The following is a 16,327-nucleotide window of genomic DNA, read 5'->3' on the forward strand; positions in this document are numbered from 1 at the left end:
CCTGACCACATGGATCAGTAGATTCGATTTGTGTGTGTCTGTGTATGAATGATCATGCAACTTTTTGCACATGCAGCAATATTAACCTTGCTTCTCTCCTCTCTCGTTACAGAGAAACCAGGTCCAGAGCGGAAACGCATTAAAAAAGAGCCCACCAACACCCGGAAGGCAAGCTTGCCGTTTGGAATGGGGATGCCAGGGATCCGGGCCGGGTACCCCCTCTCCGAGCGGCAGCAGGTGGCCTTGCTCATGCAAATGACAGCTGAGGAGTCCGTCAACAGTCCAGGTGCGTGTTTATCATTTAGGCCACGTCTTCTGTGGACGGACAGCCAACATTGAAAAAAAGGATCGGAGGGAGCTTTATATGTAGAATCCATGCATGGCAGACCAGTGAGGGTGGGCTGTAGGCTGGGGCTGATTGTTTTTGTGCATTTTCTCAGTCATACTGTCCCTCTAAACAGAACCACATTGTTAAAATTATTTCACATTTTAGCTGGAATCTAAACCTCTGATGTCAGTGTCAGTGATATGTGTTTTGTTTTAGCTGCTTTAATGGTTGCATATTCGTGCCGCCACAGTAGTGGAGTTGTTTTTATAAAATTCCGTACATAAGGAAATGAAACCAGCTTTTCTGTTTGTACTGCGTCTGGAGCTGATGGCGTAATCTCACTATTTGGGCTCATTGACAACAGAGAAAGTGTTGAGTTATCCTTTCTGGTGTTAGATGATTATTTTTCTTATTATAAGTTTACTACCTTCCCATTTCTGCAAAAATTGTACTTTATTTTTTTCGACAGTAATTTAGCTGGACTTTTTTCATACTTGTGAAATATAACTATTGTTACAAGTTTGTACTTTTTCCCCTTATTGTTGACATTTGAGACTGAATTAGTTTGATCCTACCTTATAACTGCTTTTATTTGTATGTTAATTTCTTTGTTGCCTGCCTGTGGGCATGGACATAGATTAAGCGAGTGTGTTTCAAATATCATTTGGGACAATAGCTGTACAAACTCAATAATGTAAATGTGATTAAGGATTGGGTTTAATCTTGTAAATGTGATGAAATAAGCTCAAGTAAAGTAGGTTCAGCAATTGTGCTGTTTATTGCTAGAGTTTGATTGCCCCCTTCTGGCTGTAAGCAGTTATAGCACCTTGTTATTCATAGGAGAAGTAGTAAACAAAACAAAAACAGTTAGAGTAAATTCTCCCAGAAGAGTGTGACTGACTCTTGCAGCACTGAAGTGAAATATGCATGTCTTACCTACAGATACAACACCAAAGCATCAGTCACAGTCCAGTCTGGGTCAGAAGGGAACGCCAAACTCTGCATCTAAAACCAAAGACAAAGTGAATAAACGGAATGAGAGAGGAGAGACTCGACTGCACAGAGCAGCAATCCGTGGAGAGGTACGCCGCATCAAGGAGCTCATCAGCGAGGGAGCTGATGTGAATGTAAAAGACTTTGCAGGTAAGGGCATCTTTGTTTTATGCTTGCCTTTGCTTTGTGTGTGTAGCAGTGTACCATTGATTCATTTAGAGCTTACACTTCTGACTATAATTCTTCTTGTGTTCAGGCTGGACTGCATTGCATGAAGCATGCAACAGGGGGTATTATGATGTGGCAAAACAGCTGCTGGCAGCCGGAGCAGAGGTCAACACCAAGGGGCTGGATGATGACACCCCTCTACATGATGCATCGAACAATGGACATTTCAAGGTAAAAATAAATCCACCAAAGGTGTCTTGTGTCATTGTTGCTAACAGTAAAGAACAAAATAGGTCTTCAGGCTTCAGAAGGCTGATTATCGCAAGTCTCTCAAAATGAAAATATTAATGATCAGTGGCCCATTTGTGATCCATCAAAACAAGTTTGTCAGATTAAAACCAGAAGTTTTAAAAGTGAGAAGATGGCTACAGAGTGAGTTTAGATGTGGTTTTGTTTAAATACTAGGTTAAATTGAATTGTACCACTAGTCTTTTTTTCTTGACCTGTCCTCAAATTTACTACCCTTTCAACACTTTCATTGCAAAAAGGTACATGCACCAGTGGAATACATTAAAAATGTCAAATCTCACTACTTTTCTTCAAAATCAAATGCTGGCAGTGCATGGTTTTACACTGTAATGGCATTGAAATGAGATGTAGGTGTTGTTTTAATAGAAGTCAATGAGACATTTTTGGCCACAAAGGTGTCCACAGGGAGCATCTGGCAGTAATGGTGTAATCAGATTTATAATCAAATTAATTTTGCTGCTGATCTTTGACATATCCAAGACTAATCACCACCAGTGTCAATAAAGTGTTCCTGCCTGTCTGCAGCAGTGTTGTGTGAGGTTAAGATGGCACTGTTGGTATCAATGCTGTCGCAAATTGATCCAATTAAACATTTAGTATTGATTAGCATCTGAGAATCTTTTTTAGACAACCCTACTGAGAAAACATCTTTGAAGACCACCCCTTACTTTGTGCTATTTTGCAGATTTTAGAATTTGTCTCACTCTGATTCTCCTGGCCTGAAAGCAGCTTCAGACCATCATACTTTCTCACCTCTACACGGCTTTTGGCATTTTACTAAAATTGGTTGCAGAGACGCCACATCACCCAGTCTGCTGTCAGTAAAGTCTGGAGGTCTTGGTGTGGAAAAGTTCTGTCCATCAAAAATCCCGCTCTAGCTTCGTCGTAACTAAATAACAACTTTGAAGTGGAAGATTAATTCTGTATTCTTTATCCTATTAAGCTTTGAACCACTTGAGAAGTTGCTGATATTACCTTTAAAATTGCAAAAAATCATTAAAGTTTTATCCTTTTCAGGTGGTTAAGCTACTTTTACGGTATGGAGGGGACCCGCGTCAAAGCAACAGGAGAGGGGAAACCCCACTGAAGGTTGCCAACTCTCCAACTATGCTCAATCTGTTGCTGGGGAAAGGCACTTACACCTCAAGTGAAGAAAGTTCATCAGGTATGATTTTCAATCTTAAATCTTTGAGTCACCTAATTGCACGACTGTTACAAAAGTTAGTCAAATACATGAGGCTATAAGTAGTAAATTAATTGTGTCCTCTTTGTGCTCTTTATGTTCTACAGAATCTTCAGAGGAGGAAGACGCCCCCTCGTTTGCCCCCTCCAGCTCTGTTGATGGCAATAACACAGACTCAGATGTTGAGAAGGGCCCGAAGTTAAAAGGGAAAACCGCAGACCCTCCTAAATCTGCCGTCACACCTGTCAAAGATGAATACGAATTTGATGAGGACGACGAGGAGGAACGCGTCCCTCCCGTAGACGATAAACACCTCTTGAAAAAAGACTTCCGCAAGGACTCAGTAAGCAAGACCAACAGCTTCATCTCTATACCCAAGATGGAGGTTAAAACCTATTCCAAAAGCAACTCGCTCACACCAAAGAAACCTGGCAGGCGGATCATCTCTGACAGTAATAGTTCAGACGAGGATGATAGGACGTTGTGTTTCACGCCAGCGCCTACGCCACGGCAACAAGCCCAGCAAACAAATACTAAGACTAGAGACTCTGGCAGCATGAGCTCTAAACAACAAAAAGATAAGAATAAAGTCAAGAAGAAGCGAAAGAAGGACAGTAAAAATAGTGTCAGTAAAGAAGTCCGGTTTGGTAAAGTCAACGACAAATTCTGTACATCTGACTCCGATTGCGCGGATTTGGAGAGTGAGGACGATAAGGGCTCAAATAGCATAAAAGACTCTTCTGCAGCAAACCTGAAAGACTCTCCAGGCTTTAATGCTTCCTCCTCCTCCTCCCATGGAAACTTGAACTCTCAGAAACAGACGCCGTCTTTAGCAGAACAGCATCCAAAGCAGTGGAGGACGGATAACTGGAAGACCGTGTCGTCTCCCACATGGTCAGACGTCAGTTCGCTCTCAGATTCGGTCAGAACTAGACTGTCCAGTGAGTCTGACTACTCCTCTGCAGATTCCAGCGTGGAGTCGATAAAACAAGTAAAGAGGAAAGCGCAGGAAAACAAAAAGAAGAATAACAACGTGCACAGTAACACTGTGGAAAAGAAAAACTCAGAGCTCTACAAAAATACAGAGAGCACCATCTCCAAAACTGACGTGGATGGCAAAGTGGTGAAAAAGCATAAAGTGAAGCACAAGCACAAAAATAAGGAGAAGGACAAAGCTCCTAGTCTAGTGCTTAATCAAGATATGAATGAGAAATTTGTTAAGAGCTATTCTTTTGATTTTGATGATTCGAGGCAAAAGTCCCTAATTGTTGAGTCAGAATCACCAGCTGAGAGCAAAGTCAAATTATCCAAACACGAAAAAGACCATTCGAAAAAGGAGGACAGGTTTTCGAAAACAAAGTCTGAGGATAAGGATTGGTCCTCGGGAAAAGACCTGCACAGAACAACAAAAGAGGAGAAAAACAAGAAAACAAAGGACTCCACCAAGGACAAGTTAAATAAGGAGGAGAGGGAAAAGCCTATAAAATCTGACAAGGAGAGGAACGTCAAAGAGAAGGAGAAACCCAAGGAAGATAAACAAAAAGCTCACAAAGAGGAGAAAAAGAAAAAGTCTAAGGAAAAGTCCTCCTCAAAGACAGACAGGAAAAGTGAGCAGAAAGAGGAAAAACATCTGAAGGCGGACAAGGACAAAAATGCCAAGGAGGATAAGGAGAAGTGTAAAAAAGACAAAGTACAGAAAGAGGAGTCTGAGTACGAAAGCTATGACGTTAATCGTTTCCTCAACTTGGAGGACACAAAACTCAGTGCCTCCGATGACCATCATGACAGATGGGGCTCTGAGATGTCCTCTGACTCCTCCCTCTATGGCGACGACAGCTGGGATGCTCCTGTCAAAGAGTACAAGGACTACAAAGCCAATAATTCTGTTAAACTTATTGTTGAGACTGTTAAGGAGGAGACGAGGAGGAAAGAAAACAAAGTCAAGGATAAGAAATCAGACCACAATGAGAAGAGATCAGAAAAGGAGGCTACTTCTAAGAAAAAAGACAAGGACCCTTCGGAAAAGACAAATGAAAAGAAGAAAGACTGGTCAGAAAAACAAAAATTAAACTCCAGCCACTCAGTTGAGAAAGAAAAGAAGAGGAAAGAGTCCACAGAGGCAGCCAAGGACAAAAAAGACAAGGATTCTCTGGACAGCAGTCGAGACCGTAAAGACTCACATGAGTTCATGAAAGAAAGAAAGGATATCAAAATCAAGCAGGAATCGATAAGAGATGAATATGGCAATGATACTTTCTTCAAAGACATTGATCCTGTCAGTAAATCATGTGATATTAGAGAAAGGAACCACTCTGGGAAGGAGAAAGAAAAGAAGGGTGAGGGAATGGAGAAACGAGAAAAGACAAAAGCTGACAAGCACAAAGAGAAAACAAAAGACAGAGGAGCTGATCAGGAGAAGGACAAGAGTGATAAAAGCTCCACAGAAAAAACTGTCAAGGATAAAGATGCTGACCGGAGTACCAAAGACAAGAAGGAGGGGGCCAAAGACAAACATAAAGACTCTCATGGCAAAGACAAAGATCGAAAGATGTCTTCAGAACAGACAAAGGAAAAGAAAGAGAAGGCCTCTCAAGACAAACATTCAGATCGGGAGAAAGATTTCTTGGAGGTAAAGAAAGAGGAAAGAAAAACTGAGAAGATCCGGGAGAAAACGTGGTACAAAATAGCCGACATATTCACTGATGAAAGCGATGATGACGACGACAGCTACAACGGTGGGGTACTGGTGTCTGATTCCATCAGAAAAGATTCGACACCCGATCAAGATGAGCTGGATCACTTCCCTTCAGAAAAAAGAAAATCTTCTGCAGATAGTAAACATAACACAGAAAAGGCAAAAGACAAAGAGCACAAAGATAAGAAGAAGGATAAGGCCACATTTGACACAGGTAAAGAGAGGAAAGGCTCCCAGGAGAAACACGGCAAGGACAGGAAAGACCCGGTGGATACAAAACATAAGGAGAGGAAAGACAGGATGTCAGTGGACTCAAACCAAGAGAAGAAAAACAAGCAGAAGCTTCTGGACAAAAGGGACACGAGCGAGGAAAAAACCAAGAGCAAATATAAAGACAAGCAGGACCATTCCAAGGAAAGAAAGCCCTCGAAAGGAAGCGGGGAGAATGAGAAGTCCCTCTTAGAAAAACTGGAGGAGGAGGCTATGAATGACTACAAGGATGACTCCAATGACAAGAACAGTGAAATCTCCTCCGACAGTTTCACTGACAGAGGTCACGATCCGGTCCTCACCAGTTACTATGACTCAATCAGCCTGCCTGATATGGCCGAGGACAGACGAGACTCCCTGTCCATATCTACGCCACAAGACAAGTTCAGAGAGAAAGAGAGGCATCGGCACTCCTCTTCGTCCTCATCCAAGAAAAGCCATGACAAGGAGAAGGAAAAGACAAAAAAAGACAAAGGAGACAAACGTGACAAAACAGAAGAAATTAGAGAGTCCTACGGCCGCAGAGAGAGCCTGCCTTTTGAGAAAGAGCCTATGCCTCTAGAGGCAGACCCTTACACATTCCCATACGGAGGTAAGGGAGACGGAGAGGACGACTTTGATAAGACATTAGAATTTGAGAAGGAGATGTCCAAAAAGGACAAAGACAAAGGAACTGGTGTCATAAGTGACAGAATGAAAGACAAAAAGAAAAAGGAGAAGCATAAAGAAAAAATTAAGGAAGAGAAGAATAAATATATCGATGGCTTTGGGTCATTTAAGCACTCCAAAGATGACGCAAAGTCAGGGTTGAAAGACAGCCCACAGGTCACTGTTCTGAAGGACCGGTCAAAGGAAGACAGTCCTAAATTTGATATAAAAAAAGACAGAAATCGGGATACGCTAGACAAAGACAACAGACTGGACCACAATAAATCTAAGGCTAAGGATGAAAATGAAAAGCTCTCTCAGCCCAAAGACAATGCAAGGAAAGATAATCGACCACGTGAAAAACTGTTGGTTGATGGGGATTCTCAGATGACAAGTTTTGGTCAGATGTTGAGCCAGAAAGACCAAGAGAATGAAGAGCGTCTCAAGAAATACAGAGAAAAAATGAAGCAGATGGAGAAGCTTAGACCCAAGTCTGGCGACCCGAAACTAAAAGACAAAACCAAGTCTACAGAGGAAATACGGAAAAGCCGCAGTGAGCTATCATCCAAGAAATCTAACAGCCTTGAGTCTGGTCTTAAAGAGAAGAAGCTGAAGGATGTTGGTCTCCCGGCCCAAATGATGTCTCCAGGCAGAAAGTTCCAGCCTACTGATAATCAGAACTCAAAGGATTGGCTCCCTGGCCACCAAATCAAGGACAACCTCCCTGCTTCTCCCAGGCCAGATCAAAGCAGGCCAACTGGTGTTCCCACACCTACACCTGTCATGTCATGCCCCAGCTTCGAGGACGTAATGCAAACTCCACGTACACCATCCTGTAGTGCAGAGGATTACCCTGACATTATGCTGGATCCACTGGACTGTCAGAACTCGTCTGCAATGACTATGTCAATGAATGCCTGCTCCCCATCCTTCTTTGAAAGGTATTTTAATACTCAAACACACTGCATGTTACTAATGTTATAGTTTGATTGTTTTGGACTGAGGCTTAATGTTTTGTTTTTCTCTTTGTCCACTAGCAGGTACTCTAACCCCCAGACTTTTCCGGAAGGCACATGTCCTACCCCTGCAAAGAACCTCCAGCTCCCCCTTGTCAGTCGTTCTGCATCCTCTGATGTCCGCCGCCCTCTAGAAGATGAGTTCAAGGCAGAGGCAAACAAGTTTCTTCGACAGCAGAATGATCCAGGGGCGGAATTTGATCAGACGTCTGTCTGCCAGCCTCTCGAGGACAAATCTGCAACTCTGGATAGATTGGAGTTGATGTCTACGTATTTTCCCCCAATAAGGGTACCGTCGCCTCGGCGAGAGCCATCCTATCAAACACCAGATGCAGCAACACCAACTCTTGCTGGCAACGACGGTAATGAACACCTTCCTGAAAGTGTGTACAACAATTTCTTGCCCAAACCGTCGACACCAGTTCACAGGCCAGACCCCCAGGAGCCATGCTTTGACATTGCAGCACCACCAACTCCAGCTCCAGCTGCCTTGCCACCCTTGGATATCGACGACATCACGGAGCACCACCACAGCGAGCCTAATCTGGTCGTCTCAAATCTTCCATCTGTCACAGAAGAACAAGAACAGGAAGAAGAGGAGGAAGAGGAGGAGGAAGAGGAGGAGGAAGAGGGCGACATGGATGAGAGACTTGATGGAGAGCACTGTGCAGTGGATGAGCCGGACCAAACAAGGGAGCCATGCTCGTTTTCTCCTCAAGTTGAGGATCCTTTGCAGAAGAGCTGGCCTGCAGAGTCTCCAGACCAGCATGAGCCAGAAGTCCACCAACTGTCCCCCACACATCCTGCAGCTGACCACGGAGAGAACTGTTTCGATCACAACATGGGTTGGAACAATGACATGGATATGAAATCTCCCCACAGGACATATGGAGAAATAGAGGCTGCTGTTTCCAAAATAACCAGCCCTTACTCCCATTCTGATAATGACATGCAGCCCTTGTCTGGACATCCCTCTGTCACTTCCCCTTATGCTACCTGGAGCAGGTGGCACAAAGATGACCCAGAGGACTTTGATGAGCAGAAGGAGGCTGTGGCTGATATACCCTCTCCAGAGAGGCCAGACACTGCTATGGATGAGGACCCCAACTATTTAAACAACTCTTCTTCCTCCAATAGGCTGGAGTCCTTCTTTCCGGACTGCAACAAGCCGAGCATCGAAGAGGGACACCAGATGGAGACAGAGACAACATGTGTGGAACCAGACAGCAGACAGAGCACACACAGTTTCAGTGCTACCACCGAAACTCACATGGCTCCAGCTGTGGGCCCTGAGCCTGTGGTTCCCTGGGAAGATCCATTTTCAGCTGATGAAGACGACCTGGGACCTTTCTCCTTGCCTGACCTTCCACTGCCAGACAAGTCAGAAGAAGCTGAGTCTGGGGAACCTGAACTTGCTGATCACAACAAGAGTGTGTCGACCCACATTAGACACACTATTACAGACAGAGAGGATCTGGACATCATGGAAGTAGACCTGCCAACCCTAGCAAAGACCTCACGCTCTGCTGGAGACTTAGGCTTAGGGGAATCTGCTAGACAGGACTTTGTTGTGCCATCACCACGTGCCCCTTTCCAGCAGGAATTGGACCCTGAGCCTCAAAGTGTGCCTGTCAACTGCTCAGTGGGACTTAACCAACAACAGAGCAGCATTTTGGAAAGAAAACTACCTTACGGGGGATCGGATGAGTCTGATCCCAGCATGTTGTATACATCTGTAAAATCAGATGCCAGTCAGCAACCACATATACAGATGCATTCGCACTCTGAATCATTGCATATAACCCTGGACTCTGTGCCTGCTGTCAAGGCAGACACGAGACAGGAGGAGATGCCTGAGGCTGTACCAGAGCCTGTGTCCTGCAGTCCTCTTCCTCAGATCCCAGAAGTGGTCACCCTCTCCACCTCCGTGGAGCCACAGGACACTCAGGACACATCCAAGCAAACACTGGTGACCTTGACCACAGTGTCCACCCCTGTAGATGTTCCCAAGAAGGTGGATGAAATCCCGCAAAGGATGACCCGAAATCGCGCCAAGAACAATCCAGCTGCTGCTTTTGCCGTTGCCACCCCTCCTACCTCTAGCATAATAACCTCGTCTACCGCTGCCACCTCAGTGACAACCAGTCCGGTGGTGAGCATTAACCCAGTTCCTACTAGAACCCCAACACCCACCTCAGCATCTTCCTTTACAGCTCTGAAGAAAGAGAAAGACTCTGGGCTTAGTGTCCCGTCTACTGCTTCTAATTTGACCCCAGCAGTATCTGTGACGACTTCTACAGTGGTTCTCAGTAAGACAACAAAAGGTCGTCCTCTTCCTGTCGACGAAGAGGAATCTCAAACCCAGCACCCACGGAAGAGGAAGTTTCCACGTTCTACAGGGCAGCAAGTCCAGGTTCAGCTGGTAAATACAGCCATGCAGCAGACCAGGGAGATGATACAGCAGACTTTAGCTGTAGTGGTCAATGCCATCAAGCTAGACGACATTGAACCCTACCGCAGCGAACGTTCCAACCCGTACTTTGACTATCTGCAGATTAGGAAGAAGATTGAGGAAAAGAGGAAGATTCTCTGCTACATCACACCTCAGGCTCCACAGTGTTACGCTGAATATGTAACCTACACTGGCTCCTACCTGCTTGATGGCAAGCCTCTCAGCAAGTTGCACATCCCTGTGGTAAGTTCTGGTGTCTTTGCACCATTTCAAAATAATCTTATCCTGCAATGTAATGGTATTAATGCTGTGCTGTGTTTTGCTTATCAGATTGCTCCACCTCCATCACTGTCAGAACCTCTGAAGGAGCTCTTTAGGCAACAAGAGGCAGTAAGGGGCAAGCTTAGGTTGCAACACAGCATAGAACGGGTAAGAAAGTGTCATTTATACTTCAGGATCATTCACTGTCCTAAATTCACTCATTCCTCACTCCTTCCCTGCTTTTTATACATTCAGCAATACACATGTGCACCAAACGCTGGGAGCACTTCTTTGATAAAAGATCAAAGCCTTTTTTAAATGGAAATGCAAGTGAAATCGGCATAGTCCCCACGCCTTGGTGAAGCCAAAGTGAACAAATCTGTTTCATATATCTCACTTACTTGAATGACAGCCATTTGTTTGACGCAATGATATTCCTCTTCATATCATCAATGTTTTTTTCTTTCTGTGTTGTGCTTGCTGTTCACAGGAGAAGCTGATTGTTTCATGTGAACAGGAGGTTTTAAGGGTCCACTGCAGGGCAGCCAGGACAATAGCCAATCAGGCTGTGCCGTTCAGCGCCTGCACCATGCTGTTGGACTCTGAAGTGTACAATATGCCATCGGAGAGCCAGGTGGGAAATGTATCGGTATCCCTAAAACCATCAGTTAAGTATTTCTCTGTCCATCATTTAGTCCACATTCATACTTTTTCTGCATTCTTAGGGTGATGAGAACAAATCTGTGAGAGATCGCTTCAATGCGCGGCAGTTCATTTCCTGGATCCAGGACGTGGATGATAAATACGACCGCATGAAGGTAAATACTGGCACTTTGCACAAAATAACCGATAATAGAAGCACAAAGTAACAACCACTGACTTTGCTAAATGCCATCTTGATGCCGATATTACATATTTAATGGTACATCTCTACATATGAGAACCATGACCTGTGTGCATAGTCACTATATTCATGCTATGGTTTTCCTTCCCCAGACGTGTTTGTTGATGCGACAGCAGCACGAGGCAGCAGCTCTCAATGCGGTGCAAAGAATGGAGTGGCAGCTGAAAGTCCAAGAACTGGACCCAGCGGGGCACAAATCCCTGTGCGTCAACGAAGTGCCGTCCTTCTACGTGCCAATGGTCGATGTCAATGACGACTTTGTCCTGCTGCCCGCATGACATACCGCTTCCCACAGAGAGAAAACTTAGTCTCAATCACTTCTTATCAAGGAGACTTCGTTGAACCGAACGAATGGAAAGGGCTAGCAAGTTTGAGAGAGGACCATAGAGGAGGAAAAAATTTATTCTCTAGAAAAAGAATAAAGCTGAAAAACTTGCTCTCGATTCCCTTCCGTGAAGAAAGAAAAAAATGTTTTTAATGGGGGAAAAGAAAATACACAACTTGCACTTTCATCCTCAAAGTTTTTATGCGTTTGTTTGATCAGAGCGAGAGAAGCAGAAACAGTTTTTGCTTTGAGGCTCTGGCACTGGGACACACCTCCTCATCGCTTAGTTTTGGTGAGACGGAGGACAGATTTATTTTCTGCATTCGTTTGTGGTTCCTGCTTCAGTACCCACCACCACCGCTGCTACTGTGGGATCTACCAGAGAAGAGCTCTCCCAACAGAGTGGTGCCTGTCCTGGGGGGAGGACTGAGGAGACGCCTCCTTCTTTTTGACACGAGTCTCCACATGGGCCAGGAGGTCTTGACAGAGTCCAGCGCTGACCCAGATGCAGTCAGTGGAGCCGTGGTGAATTGTGTGGATCCTTAAATTGATCCAGGAGGTTAGAAGCAGCCACTTTCAGGGCTATGAGACCCAGATACCCAGAGGACGCTCTCTCTGTTCACACTGCACCGGGCCTGGCTAAACAGTAGTGAAACAAAGGCTGCAGCAGGTTGGAACAAAGCAAGAGAGGGTGGGGGTCACGATGTGTGTGCACGTCAGGGCCCAGTGTCTGAGAGGAAGAGACCATTCGTGCAGCCTCTCAGCCTGGCTTAACAAAAGAGGACATGAACGGATCTCTGAGGACAGACCGGAGTGTTCCTCAGTGATCCCGCTCGTTCCACCACAAAACACATCAGACCGCCATGGACTACAAAAAAAGGAAAAAAAAAGAAACCAGTCACACACACACACACGACAGGACAACCAGAAGAAACAAACACAACGAATGTTGAGATTTCAAAGAGACTATTTGAGAAATTGTGGTTTTTGGCAGGAGGAGAGAAATATTGTTTTTGTCTATTTCTTTACTTGGGCATTTCATTGTTTCTGAGGAAGTGACTTGAAACACTACAGAGCCAATATTAGTTTAATGGAAAAAACAAACAAAAGAAAACTGAAAAAAAGTTGTATTCCGTAAATTATGTACAGTTTTTATATTCGTTAACCAATGTATTCTTGCTGCCTTCTAGATAATTTATTTTGCCACACATTACTGCACAGTTGTAAATAACCTATGTACTGTAATATCACTCAGTTAAGTGTAAAGAAAAAAAAACATAAAAGAAATAAAAATTATCTTTTTATGTACAGTTCACTTTTGGGCAGCACTTTCCCCCTTCATATCCATGGGCCAAAACATGTACACGATTCTGTCAGTATTGAAAGACTCCAGTGCACAGTTGTATAATCCCATCTTTTGACTCAATCCAGGGTTAGGTGAGGCGGCTCGCCTGGACCCGAGTCACCGCAACACAAGCAGCTGACAGAGAACACTTCTGCATTCAAATGGGCCTCTCACGGGCCGACAACCATACAGCCCCCTCAGATGTAGCAGAATAGTTGTTGAGGATTTATTTAAAGAATAGACAGAGGATTATTATTCATTGCTTTACTACACAATTATATCTGAAAATTTTCGAACCAAGAAAATGCCTTTTTCAGTGAAAAAAAAATGTACTCATTGTTGGGCAAAGTCACACAGAAGTATATAAATAAATATATATATATGGGTGGGATGGAAGAGAGATGTCATTCACAAGCAAAACCATATGAGTGTAGAACTGTTTGAAATTATTATTTCGCTTGTTTTTCATTTAAAGAAAAAGAATTGGACTTTTTTTTTTTTTTTTTATGAATCATCGCACAACGTCACCGTCTAAAACCAACAAGACACGGGTCTTTGAGCGCTTCACTACTCGTCCTGTCCTCCCAGTGTCTGACTTCACATTGAACTGACTGAAGAGTTGTAACAGCCACAGAGACATTTTCATTCCTCACAGACTCCTAAAAACACTGTCAGTCTGTCAGCCCCTTAAGTCACAGTACTGGTGAGCAGCTTATTTTCATGGTGCTGTTACAACTTTTACTCACTAGGTGGTGCCAGTGTGTCAGAAAGAAAAACACTTATTCATGGCTCAGCAGACCTGAGGCCTTCCACTTAGACGGGTGTTTTTAAAGTAGATTTTAAAGGTGTTAATTTCCATGTTAGGACCCCAGTACAACACCCACTTAAAATCACGGGAATAGGCTCAACAACCAAGTCACGTTGTCCTCCTTTTTATTTTTTATCCTACAAGGGGCTGGGGCTAGTGTGGTCAGGGATTTTAAATGTTTCGGTTACTTCCTGTTATTATTCAGTTGTGTGGTGTCTTGTGTCAGGCCCGAGGAGACAGGTTACCAGACTCAAATCTTCTCAGAACAAACCAAAAAGTGAACAGACGTCAACACAAGCAGTGGAGGGGGGAAGAAATAGGTTAATGCTGAATAGACTGACTTTTAAAAACTAAAGGATCCCATTGAACCGTTGATTTGTGATGACTTGTATTGGTTCTCTGTTTTTAGTGGGTTTTGAAAAGCTTTCCCGACCTGCCCCACACACACGGTCTCGTGTGTGAAAGCTGCTCACGTATCCTGATGGCAATATTCTGATCCTAAACTTTTAAGTTATTTACACACTGTCAGTCAGCATAGCTGTGTATGGTATGTCTAGTCAAGTGCAATGGTTGTTGCTATTACACTGTGCAGACAAGGTGGCTAGATGTATTGTCCTGGGTATTATTTTTTTTCTTTTAATTTTGAGACACACACACACACCCTGGTTTGGTATATGTTTGGAAACAAAAAGTCTAAAAAATTGTTTTTTAAAACTCATGTTTTTATTTTACTGTTGGTTTCTTACAGTTTTGGGGACGAGGGTCAGGGGTGTCTTTCGTTCAAGAATCCTTGTGTGTTTTTTAGCAAAAAGTGTATGTAGCTTTGAATGTTGTTGTGTTTTATCTTTGGGGGAGGGAGGGGGAGGGGTTCTGTTCTGTATAAAAACCAGTGGCATGTCAATCACGTTGCTTATTGAGCAGAATGTATACCGCTACAACGCCCTGACCGACACCCTCTCACTATTGTTTACAACACATCGAGAGCGTTTCCGTTTTGAGTGGCACCTTTCTTTCTTTTTTTTCCTTTTTTACATTTTTTTTTCAAAACATAAAAACAGTTTTATAGCCCTGCCTTTGTTCGTACTTCTGCCATCGTTCGTATGTTTAACAACCTACAAAGGCTTGAAATGGTGATGGTCGACACAGCCGACAGGTGATCTCCCTCCCCCCCTTCCGTTCCCCAGCTGCACAGAGCAATAGACCAAACACACATCCATTCACTTTGATCATCCGGCGTGAATATTCAGCTAAGATACAGAGACACACAGCAGATGCATAGTAGAGCTCTTGGCCATGGTGATACAGATGCTAGCCTGACACCACCTCAGTCAGCAACATATTACCTCTACTCTAATCACATTCGCTCATAATGTTTATTTTTAGACTTGTTGTGTTTTCTTACTGGACATAAAAATATACATGATTTAGTTTCATTATGTAAAATCACGATTTCAAGCCTTTTTGTTTTTTCTAGTTTTGTTTTGTTTTTTTAAATTCTTTGTTCCTTTTTATTTTATTTTTTAGAATGGATTATGACTAATAAAAAGCATGGAGAACTACTCTTTTAAATGGTGAGAAATAACCTATTTATTATCATTTATTTTGTTTTCTTTTTGTTTTGTTTTTTTTCTGGCACCTGTGGTATGTTTTGAGTTGAAGTTGGTCTCCGCTGTGTAAATTTTCCTCCTTGTAATGCGTGAAAGAGACATACTGTACATAGCTCTGTAAATAAAACCTCCCAGGACGTTTTGCACCCTCCTCTTTGTACTAGTCTGAAAAATTGCGTAGAATGTGGGGTTCTAACAGCAACGGGCTGTGTCGCGCTCGCTGCAGGTGATTATGATGTAACAATGTAACATTTTTTTTCTTTTTTTTTCTTTTTTTTTTTTATTTGTACAATGTAGTTTATTTGTGTACATATTGATGGAGCAGCTAAAGGGGGGAGGGTTGGTTCACGATGGGTTTGTTGATGCTATCGTCAGTGCTGTAACAGAAATCCAGTACTTTCACCTCTAGCTGTTGTTGATTTCCTGCAAAAAAAAAAAAAATGAAAAAAGTGACAAAAAAAAATTAAACGTGGAAAAAAAAGACACAAAAAATTTAATAAAAAAGCAAAAACAAAAAAGAGAAACTGAAAATGAGTATGGACGGGGGGAAAAAGACTAAAACTGAAAAGTAAAAATTCTAAATTGTTATTTTCTACAGTTGCATGTACAGAGAGCGCGAGAACTGCTGTTGTTCCTCAGAGATTATGTTCGTTAATAAAATTTTGAAATATTACCAGCCGTTCTCTGCATTTTGGTTTTTGTGTTTGCATAGAGCTGCGCAGGGATATTGTAGTTTTGTGTTGTTTTTTTCCTTTTTGTTTCATTTTGGACTCTTTCAGTTCATGTTTTTATTCTTTGAAAATAATGAGTTTCAGTTTTTTATTTTTCAGTGTTAGATTGTTCTTTTAATTATTATTTTAATTCATATATTTAATTATTCTGTGGAGGATGTCAGAGGCAGGATTTTGTAAAATCTTTGTGGTTCACTCACAGACTTGGAGACATGCAAAATGTCATATGTCCATCAAAGCTTCATCAGGCAGATTGCATCTTTATCAGCCTCATTGTTACTAAA

The 16,327-nt window shown here is 43.0% G+C and overlaps 1 protein-coding gene across 3 annotated transcripts in view; it reads left to right on the forward strand.

Annotated features, from left to right (window-relative positions):
* ankrd11 (ankyrin repeat domain 11) overlaps positions 1–12,446 on the forward strand; it is a 111,635-nt gene extending 99,189 nt beyond the window's left edge. For 2 of the 3 annotated variants that reach the window (XM_085167061.1, XM_085167051.1), the window contains 10 exons: positions 113–286; positions 1,271–1,471; positions 1,578–1,720; positions 2,816–2,963; positions 3,089–7,535; positions 7,632–10,305; positions 10,393–10,491; positions 10,814–10,957; positions 11,049–11,141; positions 11,320–12,446. In XM_085167061.1, the coding sequence (XP_085023187.1) occupies positions 113–286; positions 1,271–1,471; positions 1,578–1,720; positions 2,816–2,963; positions 3,089–7,535; positions 7,632–10,305; positions 10,393–10,491; positions 10,814–10,957; positions 11,049–11,141; positions 11,320–11,505 (8,309 nt within the window). In that variant the 3' untranslated portion in view covers positions 11,506–12,446. The remainder of the gene's footprint in view (positions 1–112; positions 287–1,270; positions 1,472–1,577; positions 1,721–2,815; positions 2,964–3,088; positions 7,536–7,631; positions 10,306–10,392; positions 10,492–10,813; positions 10,958–11,048; positions 11,142–11,319) is intronic. The other variant, XM_085167069.1, reaches the window with a different exon arrangement.
* The last annotated feature ends 3,881 nt before the right edge of the window (positions 12,447–16,327 follow it).

Source organism: Neolamprologus multifasciatus, chromosome 1, assembly GCF_963576455.1.
Source record: "Neolamprologus multifasciatus chromosome 1, fNeoMul1.2, whole genome shotgun sequence".
Taxonomy (NCBI): Eukaryota; Metazoa; Chordata; class Actinopteri; order Cichliformes; family Cichlidae; genus Neolamprologus; species Neolamprologus multifasciatus.